The sequence below is a fragment of the Zosterops lateralis genome (assembly GCF_965231275.1).
Source record: "Zosterops lateralis genome assembly, chromosome: 14".
Lineage (NCBI taxonomy): Eukaryota > Metazoa > Chordata > Aves > Passeriformes > Zosteropidae > Zosterops > Zosterops lateralis.
Window position 1 is genome coordinate 8,059,530 of NC_139774.1, and position 25,594 is coordinate 8,085,123.

At 39.1% G+C, this 25,594-nt stretch overlaps 1 protein-coding gene across 6 annotated transcripts in view; it reads left to right on the forward strand.

Moving 5' to 3' along the window:
* The window catches only part of RAPGEF6 (Rap guanine nucleotide exchange factor 6), a 116,566-nt gene that overhangs the window by 60,586 nt on the left and 30,386 nt on the right, over positions 1 to 25,594 (forward strand). For 4 of the 6 annotated variants that reach the window (XM_083871863.1, XM_083871868.1, XM_083871865.1 and 1 more), the window contains exons 7-18: positions 11,661 to 11,792; positions 15,276 to 15,459; positions 16,279 to 16,415; positions 16,938 to 17,096; positions 17,313 to 17,465; positions 17,998 to 18,162; positions 19,077 to 19,184; positions 19,540 to 19,743; positions 20,391 to 20,499; positions 22,233 to 22,476; positions 23,064 to 23,221; positions 24,318 to 24,332. In XM_083871863.1, the coding sequence (XP_083727989.1) occupies positions 11,661 to 11,792; positions 15,276 to 15,459; positions 16,279 to 16,415; positions 16,938 to 17,096; positions 17,313 to 17,465; positions 17,998 to 18,162; positions 19,077 to 19,184; positions 19,540 to 19,743; positions 20,391 to 20,499; positions 22,233 to 22,476; positions 23,064 to 23,221; positions 24,318 to 24,332 (1,768 nt within the window). The remainder of the gene's footprint in view (positions 1 to 11,660; positions 11,793 to 15,275; positions 15,460 to 16,278; positions 16,416 to 16,937; positions 17,097 to 17,312; positions 17,466 to 17,997; positions 18,163 to 19,076; positions 19,185 to 19,539; positions 19,744 to 20,390; positions 20,500 to 22,232; positions 22,477 to 23,063; positions 23,222 to 24,317; positions 24,333 to 25,594) is intronic. The other 2 variants (XM_083871864.1, XM_083871866.1) reach the window with 1 other exon arrangement.

The window sequence follows — 25,594 nt, forward strand, 5'->3', positions numbered from 1 at the left end:
AAAGCACTTTTATTCCTTTCTAAAAAAAACTGCAAGCCCCTCAAAACTCATACAGCCATCCCAAACTTTTGAAGGGATCTGTTCATGTTGTTTGGTAACACTGGGGAGAAGTGTGCATAGGATTAAGCAAACTGATGAGCTGAATCAGATCTGAGTTTGTTCCATTTTGGTTTTAGCTGAGCTTTGTACTTAAAATCTGTTTCTATGACAAGTGGTTTATAATAGTGCATAATACAGCAAAATAAGTCATGTCAGAATTTTGAATATGTAAGTTTATGGCTTGAAAATGTCAAGTATTTTGTGATATTGTATTGAAACTAGAACCTGGATTTATGTTGATCTGTGCCAGAATTGTTTTAATCTGGTACAGGACAGTAGTCTGAAAATGGGCTGTTGACTCAGTTGTAATTACAGCTGTTCTGGATGTGACAGTGATGATCCATGGATTGAATCAGAGCACGATGAAGTCATATTTCTTATGACTAATCATAAAGGTAGGCTTTTGTGAAGGTAGAACACTTCTGAAGGTTAACCTTAGCCTAGGGAGGTTAATTGGTGTGTCTGTGGAGGAGCAGAAGCCAGCTCTAGGAGCTCTGTGGGCACCTGGAAGACATTCTCCAAGTCCAAGGTGTCTCTGGGTACTGGTGTCCACACCAGTTTCCACAGCACATGCTGGTTAGTGCTGCACTCATCCTCATCCCCCAGAGACTCCATGGCTTTTGGGTTCTGAAAGTAAGGGTGCAGAGTAGACTTGGATAAAGCAATCAATGCATTCTATTTCCCTGCATCAAGAGCTGTAAAAGGCCGAAGAGCAGAGGGAGGGAACAGTGAATGTGTTTCTGCAGTGCCCTTTCATCCAGGTTCTTATGGAGGTCAACGTATTTCTCAGGACTCTGCTGATAATTGGAAACGTGTCCAAGAGAGATCACCCTCTCCTTGGCAGGAAGAGCTGATGGCTGTTCTCTCTCAGTTGCATCTGGAGGAACCAGTAGAGGGGCAGGACTGCACATTGCAAGGGATGGTCTCTGCCCTGGGGGCCGTGCCCGTTCTGGAATGATAGACTGTGGAAGATGCACAAATAGGTGCAGGCATTTGTAAGGAAACGTGGTGAGGATGCTAAGCAGTGAGGAGTGTGGTGCACAGTGATCAAAGCTGTGCCAGCTGTCAAGGCACTGTGGCTCTGGAAGAGGATGAGGGAAGACAGGGGACTTAGCATCACGTTTGTGAAGATCTGTTTTCACAGGCTGGTTATGTTGGCAAGGACAAGAGACATCCAACTTAAATTAAACAAAACTCCTGTGATGCCAGGGCAGTATTTTAAAGGAAAAAAAAATTCACAAGTATCTCAGCAAGATTTGGGTTGTCTTTGTAATTCTGATCATAACTTTCTCTGTTCAGCTGTCTGTGATGTACATTGTGCTATTGGACTCTAAACTGTAACTGTGCTATGAAGTCATTATGAAGGAGAGCTCTGCACCTGACAATTTATATGTAGAGGGTTCTTCTGTAATTGAAATTTTATGCACATCTTAAGAATTTTCTAAACCTGTAATGTACCCACAGTTACTGTGTTTGTGAAGCATGAGGGTCTGTTGGGGGGAGTAAGGAGTGATTGGATAATGTTTCTATAGAGGATATTTAAAAGGGATGCTTTTTGAGATAATGTACTTTTTATAGAAAATAAGAGTTTTTTGATTAACATTTAAGCTTTTAATTCTTTTCCTGAAGCAAATTAGTTTAATTCAAGATCCCAGGTGCATGTGAAACTTACCTTATGGCAGTAGACGGTAATTTATTTTCTCTAGGCTTCAGTGCTCTTCTCTTTCTGCTATTTAGATAAAAATCTAATAATATGAAGCATAATAATGATGCATTTGCTTTGTAAAAGTTTGTGTTTGGGTTAGAGCAGAAGACTTGGAGTAATTTTTCAGTCCCATTCCTATTTCTGGTGTTGTCTCAGAGGGATGTGATACAATTTTTGGTTATTCATAACTAAAATCAGTGTAACCTCATCTTCTGATTCCAAAGGGCATCAGTTGATCTCCAGGATCTTGAGTTGAAACCTTCATGCAATTAGAGATTTAATTTCATTTCCTTAGGAGAAAAACAGAGCTTTGATAGTGTGTCCCTGATTTGATTCAATGTCATCCTTATCTTTGGTAACGTGCTTACATGGAAAGTAGTCCCAGTAGTATGAATTTTAAATGTTCTCAGAGCAAATAGAGTAACTGATCCTTTGCTTTATTTTTTCAGTCAGTTTTGATAAGGTCTTTCTCCTCCTCTTGGTTCTGCCTTTCCCACCAGTATCTCTGTCTGTGCCTGTAGCTCCCAGCCTAGCTTTCAGCATCACAGAGCTGGGCCCTGGCATCCCTCAGTGTGATTGCTCTCTGAGCTCCTCTCCTGGCTCCTCATGGTTCTCTTCCCTCCTGGGAACTTTGCATTGCATGGTTTAGCCCCTCTTTGGAATTTTTGGAGTTTCAGCCAGCTCCTCAAGAGTATTCATGGTCTCTCCTACCCTACTCTATGTTATTTGTAGGAGCGTAGCCCCTTGGTTCCTCAGTACTGTGATCCCTGAGCACTTGGAGAGCAAGGGCTTGGACTGGCAAATGACAATTTTTCTTACTCTTAGATACAACTTTTAGCTCCGTTTTCTGTAACACTTGCAGGATATTTTTGTAAAACTTCTTAAATGCACTTTTTTCTTGATAGTTTAGGATAAAAATTGTTTAATATGAGCTGTGTGGCCATTGACTCCAGAAAAAGTGGATTTTCTTATACTCTTGTGTATAATATGCTAAACTTCAGTGCAAGTACACATTGTGCTACTTTTCAACAGAAAAAGCCTTTTCCTGAAGTATTGTTTGTATGGGAAATTGACTCTTAATATGCAAATAAAAACCTTTCTGTTCATTTATTTCCTCCTTGACTTTGGTTTCAACCTGCTTTGTTAGAATTCTCCTTACATCTGCAGCCTAGATTGGGACCACCCTGTTTGGCCCCTCTCACTTCCATGACTGCATTTCTTGATGAATACAGAAAGAAAACGTGGAAGCACCAATGGAAGATTGGTGCTCCTTTGATTCTTTTGCATGTACAATATCCAAGGGCCTCCTTACACAGGTCCTGGCTCAGAGATAATGCTGGCAGCACTGACTGTGCTCCCATGTCCTTGGAGCCCAGCTCGGTGCATCCCCAGAGCTGACTGTCACCTGCATGTCATCACTGTGATGTGTGGCTGCAGCAGCATGAGGATGTGTAAAGAGGGATTGTCATTCTGCTGCATTTTACCAATCTCTGCATCTAGGAGTTGATAAATTATTTAGTCAATGAAGCTCAATGTAGATGTGGAATTTTATGTGCCCTGCAGTACTGGCTTAGGATGAGAGTTCCCAAACGTCAGGCTGTTGGTGGCTGCTGGAGTTCCTGGGCTCCTGTAGAACTCAGAGCATCACTAGTCCCTGTCACACTTCATTTTCTGCTTTAATTATTTAGACATGGCACTTTTTACTGTTGTATTAATTTTCAGTGGCACGAGCAAAGAGTAAAATTTGAACTCCGGCACTGAAAATAAGCCTTCTTGAACATTCCTGTTCCATATTCAAAATAACAAATTCACAAGTCTTGACATTTTAAAAAATGTTACTTTGGGAATGGACCAGAGAAGAGTTGATCTTAATAGAGCAACATTTTTTGCAACCATCAATTATGTTTACTTGCTGGATATTCCCTTTATGATGGAGCTCCCACCATTACTGGTACAGTTTTTTATGGGTGAATTTTCAGACCCACTTCTTCTCCAAAGCTGAGATGTTTGCGTGTCAGACACTCAGCATTATCGTGAGTTAAGGCATAGTAGTAATCTATAATTTAGACATATGAAAACCAAATTAAAATTGCATTACATGTGTGGTTTAAGGCAACACCAGAATTTAGTTTGAAATTCTGTCCTCATGTCACCTTATTGTAACTAAGGAAATGTAATACTTCAGAGAGTTTTAATTTCTATGGGCTATAGGAGCCACGAAGACCAAAAAGCTCTTGGCTACCAGAGATATAGAATAGCCTCTAGGGCTTATTAATTCTTCTAGATGGTTTTTTGTCTGTTTTGCATGCTTTTTTAACCTTATTGTAAGCCTGGAGATATTTTAGGAAGGCTTCAGGAATAGTTTTTGAGGCACTGCAAGGCTGTCATGAATGATGTCAACTTGGTCCTTATTTCTTTGAGATTCATGCATGTAGTACTGATAAAACCAGGAGTAGATACTGTAGATAGTGAATTGAAACATATTTTGAAATAAATATTGTCATGAAGTTTGTGTAGTTGGATAGGTACTGAGGATTTTTGCATCATGATATTGAAGGGCACAAGATTTTATTTGGACCTGTTGGGAAAAAGCTTGAGCCAACACTTGGCTTTAAAAACAACAAAAAACTCACCCCCCAGACATGATCGGTGCTTTTTAAAAAGCCGAAGAAATCTGGTTTTGTGCCACTGGTGAACCATCAGTGGTCTTTAAGGAGGAAATGTTTTTGTTTGCATTAAGTCTGAGGGCTGATGTCAGCATGGGTAATTCAGCTGGGCTCATCTTATCCTCTCTGTGGACACCTAAGTGGCCTCTCTTTGTATCTCAGAGAAACAACTTTCTCCTTTCCCATTAACACAGCTCTAAGTGTATTTTGAACTGGAGGAAAATTGTAGCTTGTATGTAAAAGGTTAATATAAAGCAGAGTTAATTTATACAAATCCTTGTGAAAAAGGTTACTGAAAATTCTACAGAATAACTTAAGAGAAGTCGTGGGTTTTAGCGGTTTCTTGTTGATTTACTGGCAGGATATATGAGATGATTAAAATAAATTACTGATGCCAAGAAAAAACATCCAAGAGATTTTTTTGTTTTTCATTTCTTAGGCAGAATTAATGGGGTGGAGGAGAGCAAAAAGTGGGATGTAGGAAGGATTGCAGGTGAGAGACTGCTGTCGGTGGGAGTGAGCAGTGCTGCTGTTGTTTCAGTAGGTTGTAGAAAGGAAAAATAGAACGAATTAAATAAATTGTCTTGTGTAAATGACCAAGCTGATGATGGAAACACAAGCACGTGGTGAGACTGTCAAAGCAACTTGTGAATAAGATGGTGGAATGTAGAATTTGCTGAAGAACTAGTTCAATATTAAAGGTATGAGGGGTGTTGAACCGAGGGTATCAAAGAGAAAATGGCATTTGAAGGGACTGGAAGGATATGGCCACTGAAAGGGGAGAGATGGGAGCTGGAGAAGTCCTGTTTCAGAGGATGGGGGTCGTGTTCCAGCTCTTTGTTCACATTGTCTTTTTAGTTTGGCAATTTGTTTTAATTTTTAAGATTTAAGGCAAACTTTTTTTCCTTTTTAACTGACTTCTTGTGACAGTCCAGCTTTCTGTGTCATCTGTGAAAGGAAAATGGCTGTCTTTAAACTACTTGGGTATGAAGGAGGCTGAGGAGGAGTGTTTCCTAAGGCTCAAGGGTTACCCAGTGTCATCACAGTTGCTGCTCTGACTGTGTTAATGGGCTCCAACTTGCAACAGTGAAAACCTCTTAATGGAAAACCTCAATAAACAATAAGCAAAATGCTCAGTAAATGTGCCTTAAAGTTGTGACTGTTTGTCTCGTGGAGCTGGTTTTCACAGTGAGGTGGCTGAGTTGGGGGTTTTACAGTGACCCAGCAGCCGTCCGTGTGCCCTGACACCGCAGGGCTGTGCCGAGCTTGTCCTCGGGTGTTTCATGGAAAATAAATCCCATGTTGTTTCTGAATATTAGTCTTGCTGGCAACATTTCAGGGAACTTCAGAAAAGCAAATAAGGTATAAGGTTACTGACAGTCTGTAAAACCAAGGACAGAAAATTTGCTTATACAGCCTGGAAAAGGACAGAGTGTTCTCTCAGAGGCTGATGCTTCTGCCGTGTCCAGACTGCATTGATTGGTTGTAAACATCCATATGGGCTCCTAGAAAAACTGATAAAAAACTTTGCTATCAGAGAGTATGAAAGAAAAGGGCAAACTTTTTGATTCTTTATTTCTCATTTTCTTTCAATTAATTTGAATTTGGAATGGACCAGAAGAGTTCAATAGGTTGTGCTTCCTTTATTAGTTTTTTCCTCATGATGAGTCCTTTGGCCCCTGTCTTTATTACAGGATCTTTCTGAATATGTTTAATAAGCATACAATTTACTGCAGGTTAAACATACAATATATTGCAGTGTTTTTTGGTTATCCAAAGCATAACAGTAAACACTGATACTTATTTTCAGAACTTGTAGGACAAAGGCACAGATGTGGCTTTTCCTTAGGGCCAAGATACCAGAAAATTTTAAAGTAAAACACTATGGAAATAAAGGCCAAAGAGCATGGTCTTACAAAAGAGGTTCTACTGATTCCGTTCTGTGAAAAAAAAAAAAAAAAGGCGGGGGGTAAATAGAAAAAAAAGTCTCAGTTTGGCCAGTCTGTGACAAAACTTAACTTCTGACTTCTGTGGTTGCCTTTCTTTCCATTTAAACTCTGCAATGACTTTCTATAGCTTTTATTTTTAGCAAGTCCTTGGTAGGGGGCACAGGAAGGGAGGTTGTCCTCAGGCTGACCATCACTTTTAGTGTCCTTTTTAGACGAGTTGATGGGCAGTGATCTCGTCAAAGGTCACGTCATTTGCTCTGTTGGACAGAGCATGTGCAATCTTGAAAGTCTGTAATAGCAGAATTAGGTTTTAATTTAATTCCCAAGTATTCTGTGTGACTTCACTGCTGAGAATAAATGGTGTTTACGTGGAAATAAATATCACTGCAGACGCACTGTCCTTGGTCTGCTGGCCTGTGAGTTGTACCACGGATCAGAGCTTATACTCCAATTAATTTCAGAATTACAGACACGAGACTTGATGTAGGTACACAACCTTGTACTCACCTTGATTAAACTTTATACTGTTCTTGCTGGAGAACAGTGGGAAACCTCAGCTGTTTTGGAGAGAAACCAGCACATCATTGTTCTGCTCTTGATACCAAATGACTTTTAGAAAGTAGGTAATTCTGTATAAAACCAAGGTGTCTTGATACCTATTAAAAAAACAACCAAACATAATCAAATAAAATACTTATTTTAAGTAAACTCTGTATTATGTAATAGGAGAAAGAACAGGTTTGGGGCTTGCAGAGGTTTTTGGAGGTTCTCTGGTTTGACCGAAGGAATGCTGCTGTCCCTTGCATTGGTGCTAGGTGGCTGCACCCATGAAACTGATGGAAAAAGCCAAGCTCCTGATGGACCTTTGAAGTCTTCACCTCAGGTTTTCAAGGCTGCTGTGGCGAGAGTTTAGTATGTTTTGCATGTCATTTTTCATTAAATGTTACTCAGTGCTGGCTTTTACACTCCCATGTCCTCTCCCTCCACCTCCTCTCTTTCCTGGCTGAGGTGACTGGCTGTGACTGTGTCCCGGCAAATGAGATGGGATCAGCTGTGAACCTTCTTCCAAAATTTCAAATTCCTTTAACAAGAACAAGTCCAGGCTGCTGTTGCTTCTGGGTTTGTGTGGCATGTCAGGCTGATACTACCATTAGGATGAGGTTCTGAAGGATTTAGTCTTTTTTTCTCTCCCTTTTCCTCTTGCAGTGTGCAATATTGCCCTAAAAATTCCTTGTTGATCCAGGATTTTTTGGTGTAATCACCAGCTGTGTTTTCCTGACTCAGTGGGTGTGCAGAGCTGTAGGTGGCTGTGCCGACCATAACTTCTGTTTTCTTAACTTTTCTTTCTGGTGCAGTTCTGAATTGCAGTGTGGCATTTCAACGGGGGGTTTGTTCCTAAATATCCCTTTGTTGGGAAAGGTCAGTCACAAGGATGTGCTGGCACTGATGCAGGGACAGGCTGTGCCAGCATGTCAGATGCACTCATATTACAAGTGCAGATTATCCCTTCTTGTGAAAAAATGAAATTGTTGTGGTTTGAAGTGGCAACTAAGTAGTCTGTTGGAGTATTTACCAGAATGTTGTGGATGTGTTTGGGGTTTTCCTGTCTGGGTGTGCTGGGGCACACAATTAGCCAGAAGATACAGCAGATATAAACACCTGCATCAACTGTGAGCATAGTTGAACACTGCTATGTGGACCTTGTTTCCCAGTGCAGGATTTTTCAAGATACTGATGCTGCTATAGTAAGAGTTTCTAAGTTTCAGAAAAAAGTCAGTCACCTATAGTTAAGACTGTATAGTTAAGTTTGTATCACTTCCAGCAACTTCCTGCCACAACCAGCAAGAGCATCCCGTGTCCTCTGTCATGTTGGTACAGAAACATCCTCTCTGTATCTTGCTGCCTAGTGAGCTCTGCAAGAAAGAACAATCAGTTTGGGTAATAAAAATGACATACAAAAGACAGAAGCTGTGATTTATTTTGGGAGATCGAGTAGAGTGGCAAGCAGTACTTTAAAGGTCACTTGTCTCAAATAAACCCTATCTTCTCTCTCAAATTTAAAGAGATATTGCGATGTTTCCTTGCATCTAACGTGCATTAAATGTCTTTTGCAAGAATATATTGCACAGTCCAGCAGGAACATCATACATACCCATGTGCTTTATAGGTGATGGAAGTGAAGGGGAGTGCTGACAGGGGGATTGAAGAGCAGTTTTGATTAATTAGTTGTTTGAGAAAGCTGGCAGTACTTTGAGTTGATCATCAGTGGGTTTTTGTGAAAATGAAACATAAAATAATGCACAACCTCTTTATTTTGAGAGCCATGTTTTGTTCCATCAGTACTTAGAATTACAGAATCACAGAATGGTTTGTGTTGGGAGGGACTTAAAAGCTCATCTTGTCCCAAACCTCTGCCATGGGCAGGGACACCTTCCACTAGACCAGATGGAGCCCCACTTCTCAGTCTAGGTACGGAAAACAGTGTTCATCACAAGAATCTTAAAATTTCAAATAAATTAGAAAAGACAAACTGTATGTGGCAGTGTATATGTGTGGGTCCTGGGATCTCTTTGAGCCAGAACAGGCTTTAACAGCACAAATTGTTGGTGAAGAGCAGGCACCTGCTGTTGTTCTCCTGGGAAATCCTGCAGAATTGGTTTTACTCTGGGTCCTGCTCACTGTTTTACTGGAGCTGTTTTGAAGATCTGAGAATCTGGATAGAAGGGAGCTTAAATTAGATTTCCTTGTGTCAGTGTTACCACAGTCAGCATGGGAATTTGCTCATGGAGGAAAAGATTGAAGCTGAAGTCAGAGCTGTTTGTTGGAATGGAGGTTATAAAGGTGAGGACAGGCTGAAGAGTTTGTGGCAAACCTGTGGTCTTTAAGCTAGAGACAGTGAATCTATGTGGGCTGATTTGTTCTGTAATTCCCTAAAACTCCTGGATATTTCAGTTCCACTGACCTTCAGCGCTTCAGCAGCTGCCAGCTGCCTTGCCCTGTCCATTTGTCGGTGAATGCTGGTGGATGTGACCTCCCTGGGAAGTGATGCTTTGACCTCGTTGGCTTGTGGCTGGGGGCACTGGGTGTGCTCCAGGAGCAGGGTCACCCTGCAGCACAGGCTGCTCCTTGAGTCCTGCCACAGCACAGGAACATCCCCCATCCACACCACAGGTGTCACAGGTGAAATGTCGGTGCCTTAACCAATGTCCAGGTGTCCGAGGCTTTAGGGAGGAGGATGTGTTGCCTCCTGCCTTGTGCCCATTGGAAACAGAGCCTGGAGAGTGCTCGTCTCTATGTGGCACAGAAATGGGTTCTGTAGGCAATGTGCCATTTGGATTCCAACAGTAGCCAGCCAGTGCTCCAGACCAGAATTCAATCAGAATCAAATCTCAGCTTCACTCTTCCACATTTTGTTATGATTGAGAGGTCACGTCTTGGTGTCTGTCAGCTCTTCCCCATGTGCTGACAGAGAGGTTACCTGTTGGCCACTGGATTGAATTTTGTCACCTGAGTGCTTTGACCTTTTTGCTGTTCTCAAATCCTGAAAATAGGTATTTTCAGCCTGTAAAACTTTTTCTGGTGGCTAAGCTTTAAAGTATTGTGTTTCCTTTGTATTTAGATCAAGTTCACTACATTTTAAGTTCCCTAACCCTCATTGTGCCAACTCCATTTTATCCCCCTACTGCTTGGATGGTGTTTTTTTCTGTGATTTTCTGGGAGTTGAGCAACCTTTTACTTTTCAGACTTTCTTCTATTTATGTGACCATAGATATGAATTTACAGGTTGGATATTTTATATTTTTGTTAGGAAAAGACAAAGCTAGAATAAAGTAAAAATAAGGATAGTGAGGAAGAGTAACATTTTCTTTCATAGCCCATATGGATTGTTGTGTTTGAGTGGTGATTGCCAATGAGAATGCATCCCTTGTAACTCCCAATGACAAGATCCCTCATGTTCCTTATCACAATTTTGATAGTAAAATTATGTTACATTTGTCAGAGGGTTTCAACTTTTTGTTCCCTGGGTATGGAGAAGGTTTGGCAAGACCTGTGGTGCCACATGTTTTCAGAAAATACGTGAGCTGGTATTTGGTGAAGTACTTCTCTTGTGTGCTCTTCAAATAATGGACATGGAATTGTGATGCTAAATCAAAACCTGTTTATCACTTCTCTTAAGTTTAGTCAGTATTTATAAAGTTGATGTCAGCCCAAGAGTGTTTTCCAGTGCTGTCTTTTAATTTGTAGGACTGAATATCTAGTAGCTGACACAATTGCATGGAATTTGGTTGGTTTTACAGAAGAAATATTTTCATTTTAATGACAACAATTGATGTTGGAGTAATTTTGGACTTTTTATGCATCAGAACTTTTTTTAAAGAAATAGTATATACCTTGTATAATTTAAAAATTATAAAAAGCACATAGAGACTCTATGATTCCTTGATACAATGTGCTTTTCATATAGTTTAGTTTTTTAAAATTTTAAATATTTTAATGTTTTAAAAATAAATATATGTGACAAAAAATAAACAGCTGAATTAAAGGACTGATTATTTTACAGTATCCCATGCAGCTCTGATCTTCTGCTGGTTTTTTCAGTAGAAAGAATATGTTTGTGAACTTGAAGTATGCACTAAACATTAGATATCTGCATGTGTTCATTTACAGGAAGATTTATAAAATAGGGCTGCTGTTGTACATAGCTGTACCCAAAACGCATAATATTCTTTCTGTGTACTCATTTCTTTGAAGGAAATTCAAAGCCCTTTGTAGACCAAACATTTTGTTTAGGTTACATTACTTTTTGTTCTACACTGATATTTTCTAAAGCTTATTCTTGAACTAAGGTGCGTAAATTGAACTTATAAAGAGGAATCCTGCTTCTTCATAATGGATTGCAACATCAGATAAGGTTAAATACTGTGAGCTGTTTGGCCAATGTCGTGTATTTGTCATCTTGTGGTATGTCACTTAGCTGTAAATATCCCAGGCCTTTGTTTTATAGAAAGGTGCATTGTTTTCCATCAGTTTTATGAAATGTGAGGTGTACTTGGGTCAGCTTAGTCTAAACTAGCTTTTCCTCAAAATGTATGTCAAGTTACAGGTTCAAATTATGTTTGATTTTGATTCAGTAGTTAAAATAAAAATGTGTAACCGAAGTTTTATGAAAAATTTTGTCTTCAAATCAGGCTTAAACATCTTGTTTTCCTTTCTTTTTTCCACCTTTCATTTTATTTCCAGCTTCCAGCTGACCTTACCAAGATGCATCTCACGGACAATCCTCACCCTCAGGTGACGCACGTCCCTTCGAGCCAGTCAGGATGTAGCATTGCCAGTGACTCTGGGAGCAGCAGCCTCTCTGATATTTATCAGGTAACACTGCTTTGGTTTCATGGTTTCCCCTCCTTGATGTTAAAACTATTCCATAAACAGAAGTGACCCTTTCTCCGAGACTTTGGGTAAAACCCTCTTGATGTTTTCACCTATCCCTGTGCTGCCCATGGGTCTCACCATTCCCACAGACACAGAAGTGCAACAAGCTGCTTGTACAGCTCTTGTTGCTGCTTTTCACATATTTCTGTACCACCAAGTATGCTGTGGCTTTTGAAAGTAACATTTGTTGATTCATGGGATCATCTTCCTTTCTGAAATGGAACAAATCTCTTGAAATCAGCCTGGTGTTTCCAATACCGTCCTTGATTATTTGTCTTTATTGCTAATAGCAGATGTTCAGTTCTGCAAACAAAAGCATGGTAATAAACCCACTTTACACTAATTGACTGTGCAAATTCTAGTGTGGCTTCCTGAGAGTAGAAGTTGGCTGAAAGCCAGAGATAGCTTCATTTGTTTACTGATAATACACTTAATAAGTTACCTGTCTTGTGTCAAATCACAATCTCGTTTCATGGGTGTTTATGTTCTAGTTAATGAGAGGCCTCAGCTTGGGTTTGTGTTGATCAATAATTTCACAGCTTTTCCACTGTTACAGGGATCCTCAGGGAAAAAGAATTCAACATCTTTCTTTGCCCTTTTATGGGGTAGGGTCTAAGGTGCCCAGTCAGGAGTCACACAGGAAATCCAGGTTGTCTCTCTAAATGTTGTTGGACAAGGTTTCACCTCTACTCTCAGAAATTAGTTTCTTGTATCAATAAATGGCAGTCATCTTCTGTTAGCAACCAACCAGTTTGCATCAATTTTTTCCAACCTGTTTATTTCTGTTAGTACCATGCTGAAAGTTTCTATCTCCTTTCAGTTCTTTCAAAATCCTTCATTTATCACTTAGGGAGTATGTACTCTTTGTGGGCAGGAACATCATTGTCTAGCAGTAATTCCAATTGTGGTTAAGGCTTTGATATTAAAATGGATTATCTATAAAATATTTATCAAGGGATGTGTACTTCCATAGATACCCTTGTGTCATGGACCTGATCCTGGAAATCCATATTTGTGTGAGAGTTGAGGATTGCAGCTTCTGGTTTCATTTTGTACATCAGTAGTTCATAAATGTTTGTGTTAGGAGTGATTTTTATATTTGATAATGGAAACAGCTGGAGCATCGTGGTTGGGAAGAGCAGCTACTTCTGCAGATGGCTTTATGAGCAAAATCCTTCCTGTTCCTTCCAGCACTGGCTGACCTGCCAGCATTCTGTCAACCATCTGCACGGAATCTTTGAAACGCAGTTGGAGGACCTGCTCCTATTTCATAGTTTGATCAAAATGTAACTTATCAAGACAGGAATTGATTTTTCTATTTTCCTATATCAGATATATAAAACTTGGTAGAACCTGTAGCCCCAGTTTTTCTGGTCTAGCATGGGTGTATTAAAGTGAGGATTGATCCTGCTGTTTGTCTTAGCAGGAGAAGTTGGTATATATTGTGGCTATTTAAATGAAGAAATGCTAGAAAAGTCCTTGAATAAAATGCTGTGCTGATCATGTGCTGCTGAGAGTCTCCAAGTACAATTTGCGCTTGGGCTTAATTCCAAAACTGTTAATGTGAGCTACAGAAGCCAGTAAAGTGATGTAATGTAAAACAGATTTAACCCTCTCTATATTGTTACTCTCCTCTGAAAGAAATACATTTTTAAAAATCGTTTAAGCTTTATTTATTAAGTTTGCTGGTTAATTACCAAAATGAGGACAAGCTCCAAGGCCCAAGGTTATATCTAAACCCCAGTATTTTTTTTTTTCTGCTGTAGGAAGACAAAACTGTTCCTATTTGCAGGTATTGGGGCTCACATCAGTGTGGAGTGTGTAGGGAGATGGAGACAGTGTAGTCTGGTGTGATTACATCACTTAAAATGAATATTGTTTTATGTGAGGCTGTAAGAGCAGGAGAGCAGTGACCAAGTAAGGACTTTCTGGTCAAAATGAAGCACAAGAAGGAAATGCATACAGTGGAATCAGGGACATGTGTCCTGGGAGGAATATAGGAACACTGCCCAGACGTGTAGGGTTGGGATCAGCAATGGTGAGGCTCAACAGGAGCTGGATTTGGCAAGGGATGTGACAAAAGCCAGAAGGGCTTCTACAGGTACATTAGTCAAAATAAAAGAAAAATCCAAAACAAAAAAAGCAGATAGAAATTTACTCCCCCTCTAAGTAAGGCAGGAGAGCTGGTAACATGGAGAAGGCTGAGGCACTCGGCAATTTTTGTCTCAGTTTTCACAGGTTGCTCTTTCCACCTCTCTCTGCTCCCATGGGAAGAGAAGGTTGTGTTTGAGACCACCTGAGGATCTGAACATCCACAAGTTCATGGGACCCAGAGCAGTGCATAGCAGGGAGGGACTATGTCCCCTGAGGGACTTGGCTGATGGACCTGCAGAGACACTCTCCATCTGGCAGTCACAGCAGTCATGCAAAGCCCCCAGAGACTGGAGAAAAAGGAATAAGGCCTCAGGAATATCTTATTGCACCCTGTCAATACTTAAAGCAGATTTATTAGAAAGTGGCAGTGGTTTTAAACTTAAAAAGGTAGATTTAACTTGGATATGGGAAGAAGATCTTGCTTGTGAGGGTTTTGACACACCGGTGCAGGTTGTCCAGGGAAGCTGTGCTCTGCCCCATTTCAGTGTTCAAATTCGTCCTTTATTTTGGATGTTTTGTGAACATGCAGGGTACTTGATGCCTTAGTTCAGTGTTTTTGTAAAATCTCAAGGATCTCTTCAAAGGGAAAGTGAGTGTTGTAAATAGGCTCATTTAAATACAAAATCCATTTTCTGCAAGTTTCTATATAATTGCCATATACTTTTCAGTGACACATCTTGTTGTTCAAATTTCTGAATTTAAACAGAAAAATGATTTGCATTCTGGCTTAAGCTTTAAAAAGAGAGACTGAGTAACTACTCTGTAGAAACTGAGACTTTGAAACTACTTTTTTTCCCCTTCCATCTGTTTAGAAATTTATTTTTATGCCATTACATCATTTAAACTGTACAGAAGGAATTAGTGCAAGTGATTCCTATGTGATTCTGCTTTTTGTTGCTGATATTTTGTTCTCTTTCTCTGTTGTCTTGTGTGTCTGCTCAGTGTAATATCTATGTTGCCATCTATTGCTGACAGTAGAAATGTGTCCACAGGTATTGGGTATCCAATGGTATTACTAAACTGTGTTATTATTTTGTTAATATTATAGGCAAAAATTGTGAAAAAACAATGTCACATGACATCACAAGAAAGAATAAAACAAGAATCTAGTATATTTCAGCATAACATGTTTTCCTCGGTGTTCAGAAAGGGAGCTGTTAGAGATGTTGGTCCCGGAATTTAACTTTTTTTTAAAATTAGCTACTTCAGTCCATAAACCATGGAACTGAGGACATTGAACTGTCTGTCTGATTGATGTTTTCTTTGTAGGCTACAGAAAGTGAGATGGGAGATGTTGATTTAACGGGTCTTCCAGAAGCACCTGTAGACTCTGAGGATGAAGAGGAGGAGGAGGATGAAGATATTGACAGAACTTCTGATCCACTTCTAGGGCGAGATGTTGTCCGAGAGTGCCTTGAGAAAGAGCCTGCAGATAAAACTGATGATGACATTGGTGAGGAAAAAAAATGCAGTAGTAAAATTTACATAAGGCTATTCCACATAACATCTGTAAGAGACTATAACCCAAAACTCTTTAATGAGTTAATTTTCAATGTATATCTTAATAATTGAATGATGTGTCACTTTGCTCTGTTGATAGTCTTAATTGAATTGATGTCTTCTCTTGCTATCTAAAAGAGTATTTTTTCTGAGAATCCAAGTATTTTGAAGTCTTTATGATGCACAAGATATGAGGTTTTATAGTCATTGTATGCGTTGATGTAATGGGACAGGTTGCAAGGTAATTTTGACTGCCTGAAACTGTTGAATTAGTTATTAAATAGCAAAGAGAACATACTATTACTGAGTGTAGGTGTACTTAACTGTAAACTGCAAAACAGTTAAAATGAAGATGATTTACTGCAGTGTTTAACTAGAAATTGCATGAATTTCAACAGCAAAATTTGCTCTCTGCTGTACTTCAGATTGCATCTCTGAACACTGGAAAATCATTTCATGCTCCTGTCTAGCTTATAATTACTGTGCCTGGGGGTATTTTTAATTTTTCCTAATGTTTGAAGCTGAAGTGCTTTTACTCTTAGCTAGACTGCTGCCCTGAGAGCCAACAGAACACCAGCAAGGCTGTGGAGCTGAGTTCTGCCTGTTGATGACAAAGTGCCCACTGGGCTCTTTTAGCCACAGGCACTAATGGGAACTGTAACACCACTGAACACTTTCCAAATAAATTTAGCTGGAGTTTAATACACCTGTGGAGAGTAAGGGAAACCCTGGGCCTTGCAGTCATCATACAAATGTTTCCTTTGTTCAACAGAACAATTATTGGAGTTCATGCATCAACTCCCTGCCTTTGCCAACATGACCATGTCTGTGAGGAGAGAACTGTGCTCAGTGATGATATTTGAAGTCGTAGAGCAAGCAGGAGCCATCATACTTGAAGACGGCCAGGAAGTAAGTGTCTGCTGCCAGAAGAGGTGTTAAATCAGGCAGTACTCAGGCTCTGATGGGTGCCCTGAATCACTGTCTTGAAATCTCTCTTCCTGCTTGGATCAACACATCTGAAATGGCATTTGCTGTTCATCCCTCCAGGAAGGGGTGAGGTAGACTCATATCTGGTAGTGACTAAATGTGTACTGAGGGAAAGAATTCATTCTCACTAAAATCTGGTACAAATCTATCATAGCAATTAGCCTACTTATTGAGAAAGCAATCTATTCATCAGCACTTCTTCCTCCAGAATCAGTTCTGAAGTGAATGAAGAGAGCTGAAAAGCATTCCTGTTTCAGTCTTGATCACTTGCCTTACAGTGAGATTTTGATAAATTAAATGTTGTAGAGAAGTAGTGACAACAATCTAGAGGCTACAAGAATGAGCCTTCCTGAAATAAGAGCCTATAAAAGTTGTTGAATTAGCTGCACTTTTAATTTAATTTTTTTTTTTAATTTTTTTTTATTTTTTTTTTTCTTTCTCTAGCTTGATTCTTGGTATGTTATTTTAAATGGCACAGTAGAAATCACCTATCCTGATGGGAAGAGTGAGAGTCTCTGTATGGGAAATAGTTTTGGGATTACTCCTTCTCTGGACAAACAGTACATGAACGGAGTGGTCAGAACCAAAGTAGATGATTGCCAGGTAAGGTTGCAATTGTATATAACTACCTCTTACTTTTAAGCATCTACTAAAAGAAAACAGATTGGAATGGGTCTAGAGAAGGCTACAAAGGTGCTCTGAGAGCTGGAGCTCCTCTGCTGTGGAGACAGACTGGGAGAGTTGGGGTTGTTCACATTGGAGATGGGGATACATTAATATTTCAGATACTTTAATCACTGTTTTTATCCTTGGGAACAGTTTGTGTGTATAGCCCAGCAAGACTACTGGAGGATTCTGAACCATGTGGAAAAAAACACTCATAAAGTGGAAGAAGAAGGAGAAATTGTGATGGTGAAGGAGCACAGGGAGCTGGATCGCAGTGGAACCAGAAAAGGACACATAGTTATCAAGGTGCATTTCTTTCTACATTTTCCATTAATCTATTAAACTTTTATTTATTAGTAAATAGATAAAATTTCAGTTTAAATTTAGTATACATACTCAGTTTTGTTTGTGTTAGCTCAAAAAACTTTATTGGAAGGAATGTGTATTATATCCCAAATCTACTTCCATTTCTCCTTTAATAAAGCTACATACATTGTAACCTGTTCAACGCATACATTGAGTTTGGTATTGGGAGCACCCTTTGGGATCTTTACAAGCTTTTTTTTTGTAATCTGAAAGAGATACTTGAACTGCTTACTAAAACATAAAATGAAAGGAAGTTACTAATCATTTTAGCCAGGTGTTACCTATGGAAAATGTCAGGACTGAGAGAAGCAGGAGGATTTGATTTGAATGTGTTTGGTGTGTTTTCTCCTGAGTTGGCCATAATTGAACTTTCTAAAGGCATTATACTGTTCATGTGGGTTTATGTTGAATTACTCTTCAGGGAGTGGTAGTGATGAGAGATATCAGTTATTTTTTCATGTGCTTTTTTAAGGCAACACCTGAGAGACTCATCACGCACTTAATAGAGGAACATTCTATTGTGGATCCAACCTACATTGAAGATTTTCTTTTAACATACAGAACATTTCTAACAAGTCCCTTGGAAGTTGGAAATAAACTCTTGGAATGGTTTGCAGTGGACAGCCTCAGGGACAAGGTTGGTTGGAGTCAGATTAATATTTCTGGGGAAAATATATTTAAACTGATTCCTTTTTGTATTGCTGATAAACTAGGATAAATAAAACCATGTTCTACTCTATCTATGTGTGGACATTGATGAAAACCCTTGTTAGTCTGGTACTTATATCATTCCAATTTGTTGATTCTTAGCCAATGTTTTTATGTGTTCCAGCCTTGAGCTGAGGAAGTCGAATATACTGCCAAACACTAGGTGTTTTGTATAGGAAGTTGTGCAGGGTCTGCTGTGGTTGCTGCTTCTCTTCTTACCTCTTTCAATGCTTTTCATTGTGGCAACTACTGGTTTTTAATAAAAGGAAAGATAAAGAAAAGTGTGTCATCATACAAAAGCAGAAATTGTATAATTTTAGAAGAGAAACGGCTATAGACTTGGATTTTTTTTTTATAATATGGGTGGGTAATATAGTTGTTAGACAGACTTTATCATGAATGGTAGTGACTCTGTAGTACCTACAGAAGCAATCTGAACATTTAACTAAAATTTCTTGGAAGAAAACTTTTTATTATCACAACTAGAATTTCCTTTAAAGAAATGAATAGGATGCTTTAAAAAGTGATGAGCCATGTCAGGAAGGCTTAGCTAAAGATGGATTTTTGCATCAGTAATACTGGGTGATGTAGCCAGTATTTTTTACATATAAAAATACTTGATTTTTTAAAATTTTTCATTTGCTTCCACAAATAAAGGGAAGGAGAAGATGATTTCAAGTGTAAATGTCTTTTTTCTATCAGAGACAGTAATCTCTTTTATGTTCTTCTGCCATGTCCAAATATTCCTCTGTGTTCATAGATGAAAGCTTATAGGAGAAGAGCCATAGGTACCTCTTTATATATATATATATATCCATATATATCCATATTTTGGTTTTACAGGTTACCAGGGTAGTGTTGCTGTGGGTGAACAATCATTTTAATGACTTTGAAGGAGATCCTGCCATGACTCGATTCCTGGAAGAATTTGAAAAGAATTTGGAAGATACGGTAGGAGCAAAAAAGAATAATTGTCACATTTCCTAGTACTATATATTTCAATTTTTGAGTGTTACCAGTGCCTAACAGTTGCAGTCTCTAAGTGTAACAGTTAACAGGTGGCTTTTAACATTGGATATATTTGTTCTTAAGTATAAATTAGATATAAAGGCCATATGAACTAATACCTGTGGCCCTCACTTAGGAGTTTTTGCATTTCTGCAGAAAAGGACAAGGTTTCTTTAGTAAGATCTGAAAATCTGGCATCAAAAATATATTTTCTGGCACTTGAGGTATTTTTTATAACTGTTTTTTCATTTCTGATAAAAGAAACATTGCACTGCATTTTATGTCTTCTGTGTTGCAGAAAATGAAAGGCCACCTCAGATTGCTGAATATCGCCTGTGCTGCAAAAGCAAAATGGAGACAAATCACCCTGCAAAAACCTTCCAGAGATTCCCCCCTGTTTTTCAGCTTTCTTGGAGGCAGTGACAAGGGGTTTGGTATTTTTGTAGAGACTGTGGAGATAGGCAGTAAAGCAGCAGAAGCTGGACTTAAGCGTGGTGATCAGGTAAAAACAATTTTGTTAATTTAAACTGTTCTTCTTCAGCCACCTCCTGGTTGTTCTCAGTAGAAATGTTATGCTGTGTACACACTGGCAAGTGTGGGAATGCTACAGCTCAGCTTCCATTTATATCTGTTAAATGGGTTTCTATTAAATAGTTTTCAAAATATGTAAAATATTTAAATATTCCAAAAACAGAATGGGAAAAGAAACCAAGTTATGGTTATTTTTTGCATTGAAACCATCAGATTGTTTTGTGGGATTGATTCTCACCTGATGTGTTTGATCCCAGCTCACTGGGGCAGGTGGAACTGTAACAGGTCACAGTCAGTGAAAATACAGCTTTGGAAGTGATACTAGATCTGTGGTTCATGATCTCTCATTTTTGATTAATTGCAAGAATGTCATGTTATCACAGAAAATAAACTTACTTAAAGCATTTTTCAAGTGAAAATGGAAGTCCTGACTTATTTACAGGATGATATAACTTCTCTGACATAATGAAAATAGTTATTTTACATGGAATGTTTTCATGCAGTAGCTGCTGTAAAGAGGGTATGGTAATTTCTGTGAAGTTCTCACTATGCCTGTAATATCACCTTTGTATTTGTATTAGATATTCTCCTAATACTCCAATGTTTTATTTCTTAAAGATAATGGAAGTAAATGGACAGAATTTTGAAAACATTACCTTTGGAAAAGCTCTGGAAATCTTAAAGAACAATACACATCTCTCCATTACTGTAAAAACAAACATTTTTGGTGAGTAGACTTTATATATGATACATTTTCATGTGCGAAGGAAAAACGCCACTCCTTCTGGCTTTATAAGTGCAACAAAAGTCCACCTTCTTTTTTCCAACTTGCTCTTGAGGTGAGAAGTTGTGCAGAAGTCCCCTCGTTGTGCCTCTGTTTGCTTGGATAAGTTCTCATGTGCCAAGGGCTGCACGTTGAGTGGCACAGAGCCAGCACAGGCAGCTCTTCAACTCCCTGAGAAATCCTCAGATGACTGTTTAAGCTGATTCAGTGTCTCTCCATGCAATAGGGCTGAAACAAAGCCAAGGGATCTGGACCAAAATATTTTTGCCAAGAAACACCAAAAATGTAAAACTGGAATTTTGTAAAGTTTTTTTTAATGGCTGTAAGAATGAGAGGATAAATTACCTTTATAATTGAAAGGGGGATATAAAAAGTGGCATGGCATATAAATATTGGCTTTTAATTGTCATCATGAATATAAACACCTAAATAGCTCTTTAAAATCTCAGTAAAATCATCTGTTCTTTTTCCATAATCTTGTTCAGGCAACAGAATAACAGGAGCTACAGGAAGCAGGAGACTGTACACAGGATAGCTCCTTCTTCCACAGTTGTGTCCATATCTTCTGATGGTTTTTGTTTCCTATTTCCTTCCTCCAGTTACCTGCCCTTGCTCACTATTGATTATTACACTGTGTTTATTCACTGTGCAGCTAAAAAAGTTCAAGCCCTCAGCAGTTGCTTATTAGCATAATACAAAAAAGCTTGAAACAAACAAAGTCACCAGTGGGCCAGACTAATGTGAAATGATATGAAATAAAGCATCACTATAACTGAGACAGTGATAGGTTGTTCATTGGTATTATAAATGTGATCAATATGCATTTACAAGTGGCTTTTAATCATCTTCTGCTAGCTGATAGAATTTCAAGGTGATTTCTCTGACAAATTTTAATGAATTAATGTCTTGAAGCTTTTTTCAACAGTGATACTTACTATCCTGACTTTTTGAGTGTTAAGTGTCTGGTACTGACTATGAACAATTCCTGTTGTTCTATTCAAATCTATATCAGGAAAGCTGATATATATTTAGCTTTTATTATACAACAGAAATATATAATTTAATTGGACTTTCTGTACAGAAAATCTTGGTTGCCTTGCTCATAGAGACAGTCTGAGTAATTTGCTTTGTTTTCAGTTCTGCATTCTTCCAGTATCAACACATTTCCAACCGAAAATACCGAATTTCTTACTTGAAAGATTTTTCAAAAGATTTTTAAAGGATCTTTAAAGAAATAATTGATGTTGACAAGACAATTTTAACTCTTTTTTTCACCTCATTTATGTGAAAAGAAACAGGATAAAACCTTTCTAATTTCAACAGAATTGTAGCTTTGAGAATGTCAGTGTGGGTTATAGACTGGCTTAGTTTCATAAATGCAATAGGAAATTTGGTGCAGCTTCTGTTCAGTAGTGTTAGAAGCAAAGAAAGTCAGTTTGGGAAAGTATCAATCAGTCTGTGTTACAGTTACTCTTGAAGAAGCATGGACACTCCATTACCTAAAAGATGCAAACAAAAAAGCCACTAAATGCGTAGTGCTTATTGCCCTGAATGCAGCATTTCTTTCTTCTCTCTCCGGGGCGTGGGAAGCTAAAGGTTTGAGGGGAGAAGAAGAATTCATTGTGAAGTTCTGAGTGTGCAAAGGTTACTTACAGCAACTGTGTCTTCTCTTACAGTGTTTAAGGAGCTGCTCTGCAGGATAGGGCAGGAGAAGAATGGAATTCCACATATTCCAAAAATTGCAGAAAAGAAAAACAACCGTTATTCTATCCCAGATATGCCTGGAGATGTGGAACAGATGTTTCCCCGTGAAAAAGGAAACAAGAAAATGAAAGCTAACACTGTATCTGGTGGAAGAAATAGAATCAGAAAAATTTTAGACAAGACTCGTTTTAGCATCTTGCCTCCAAAACTGTTCAGGTTTGTCAGACTCTTGTCAGAAAGTAGCGGTTCCTTATTAAGTTGTGATATTTTAATCACAGAATCATAGAATGGTTGGCTGGGAATTGGGTTGAGAGGGAACTTAAAGACCAGCCTATTCCAACCCCTCTCATGATTAGGGGCACCTTCTCTACACCAGGCTGCTCCAGGCCCCATCCAGCCTGGCCTTGGACACTTCCAGCCACAGCTTCTCTGGGCAGCCTGTGCCAGGGCCTCATCACCCTCACAGGGAAGAATTTCTCCCTAACATCTACCTAAAACCTGCTCTCCTTCAGCCTCAGGCCATTAAGAGATACCAATTACTTAGTGTTTCTAGTCATTATATCCATGTTGCTTATGTTTTTTTTAAAAAATGATGGCATCTGCCTGGTGAATGCAGAACAAGACCAAAATACCTTTTCCCTCCCATTGAACGCTTTCAAATCATTTTCCCCCATCCTTGTTTTGAAAGCCTGTCTACAGCATGTAATTAAAACAGCTGAACACCATTATTCTTCTTAGTTCCATTCTTGCCAAGGTGAATGGAAGGATTTAATGCAGCTAATTGAAGCAGAACTGTTTTGCAGTGATGGCAGCGTGAGCCAGTCTCAGGATGACAGCATCGTGGGGACCCGGCAGTGCCGGCACAGCCTGGCCATCATGCCCATCCCAGGCACCCTCTCCTCCAGTAGCCCCGACCTGCTGCAGCCCACTACCAGCATTCTGGATTTCTCTAATCCTTCAGGTAAAATGGCAGCTTGAGGTTGATGGTACAGGATGGTTAGCAAGGCAGCTGGGTCAGGGGGAAAATTGCAGCTGTTCTTAGCATCACTGGTGCTGAGTGCAGTTGTCTGTGCATCCTGTGGGCCTAAAAGGGCCAAACTGGAGATGTACTGAAAATCCACACTGCCTGAACCTCTCTTGCCTTCTTTTCTAAGGTAACGTGGGACTTAATTATTTTTAACAAAGAAATGTATTTTGCCACTTCTGAGGGCCTTTAATTTACTGGAATAAATTGGCTCTGCTGGAAGGAGATTGTCTGCCCTTTTTTCCATTGTCATCTCTCTTCGGTGCTTTGTCTTGTCCATTCTTCCATCTGTCAGTATGTATTTCAAGCAGTATTGTGGATAGAATAGGACTGCCATGGTACCAGCACAGTGATGTTCATGTTTCATGTTTTACAAACATTACGTATATTATGTTTTGAGATACGTGGTCTGGGTCTTCACTGCTGTTGCTGTAGGAATCCAGTTTATGGGGTGGCTGCAGGAGGAATTTGTTGCAATATGCAGCTGTCTGTAAACATGTCTTGTCAGGATCTTTTCCCCCTGTTTTAAATGTAAGTTCTATACAGGTGTTTTGTGACTGTGACATGTTTACATAAACCTGCAGATTTCCCCTTTAAAAGGGATGTGCACAGATATCTCCTATCAGGTGCATAAATACCCACAGCAAAAAAGTTCTCTTTTTGCTACAGTTCCAGATCCTTGCTGTCTGCATGAGAGCTACACATTTTTCTAATATCTTTGTTTAATATTATACAAGTTACTGTGTAATATGAAATGGTGGGAACTAGTTCATCTTAGATCGAATCGCAGACTAATTTGGGTTGGAAAGGACCTTTAATGGTCATCTATTCCAACCCCCCTGCCATGGGCAGGGACATCTTCAGCTGAATCATTTAGCTTTACTTTCAGCTTGCTATAACAAATATGCTGCCATGTTTGAATGTCAGAGAAAGCCAAATTATTTCTGACAGCGTACACTTGATAAGTTTTGTAAGCATCTCAATCTTGATTTGGTGTTGATACATTTTTTTTTTCTTTTTCTCCTGTGTGCAGCTGTTGGGTTTTACTGTAAGTATCCTCATGTAAAGCATCCGGTAGACCTTAATATTGCATGGCTTGCCTGTAAATTTAACACTATCAGACGTTGCACTGACATAGTTATTACTGTAGGGCATTGGATGGCCCTGTGCTCTGCAATTTTCCTTTAAACAATTCCATAGATTCCTATACAGGCACAGTGCTCTGATGAGGCTGAGACCTGCATTTTATTCCCATTTCTGCCCCCAGCACACTGAATGACCTTTGGCAGATTCTTCTGCTTCTCTGTGGCCTTGCTTTAAAAGGATGAAGTTGCTTATATCTCTCTTTCACAGAACTGAAGTTTCAGAGGACAGTTTGAGATTTAGTTTGTTCTTCTGTTGTACTTCATAACTAAAGTTCTGTGCATGCCAACTTGAAATGTGCTTTGTATTGTCAAAATGAGCTGAATAATGCATAAAAATTTAATTTAATTATTTATGTTTGCCTGCTTAAAAGCAAAGATCATGAAGACAGAAATGTGCCTGTAATTTATGTTTCTTATCTGTCACAAGTTACATTGTTTTGGTTGCATGGTTCTTTTTTTTTTCTTTTTTCTTTTTTTTTCCCCTCCCCAATTAAATTTCAGCTTTCAGTTTTACATCTTGAGTGTGTTCTGGTTTTTAGGTATGTTGATACCAAAGTATAGATGTTTCCCTCTTCTGTTTCTTTATTATCACTTTCATGTGTGCAGGCACTTCTCTAATTATTCAGTGTGCCATTTTCACCACTTTCACTCTGAAATAAAGTACAAAATACTTATTTCTCCCTTATATTGCCCCTATTCACATATGTATATTGAACTTCTTATGTTCAGCTAGAACCCAGCTTCTGATGAGAATGTTCTGATAACTTGTTAATAATAATCATGAAACTGTTAGAGGAATTAGCTCTCCATCGGAATTTCTTTAGCCCATGTTTTTTTCAATCTTAAAATTTATTTTCAACTGATGTTGAGCCTTTCTTTTTTCCAATGGGTGAGACCTTTGGTGCCGGATCATAGATTACCTGCTTACTTTTTACCTTGAAATTCCTTCTACTTGTGCCCATAACACCTTTAGTCCAGACACAAGAAAAAGTAACCCAGGGTCACTGCCCTCAAAGATCTTTGTTGCCTCCTTAAGCACTCGATTTTGATAGAGGAAAATCAATGTGTAGGCAGTGGGGTGAGCAGCATCTAAAACTGCTCAGAGAGCTGCTGCTAGGAGTGCCTGAAGGACCTGGGTGCTCTGCCCCAGGATGATCCCTTGGGC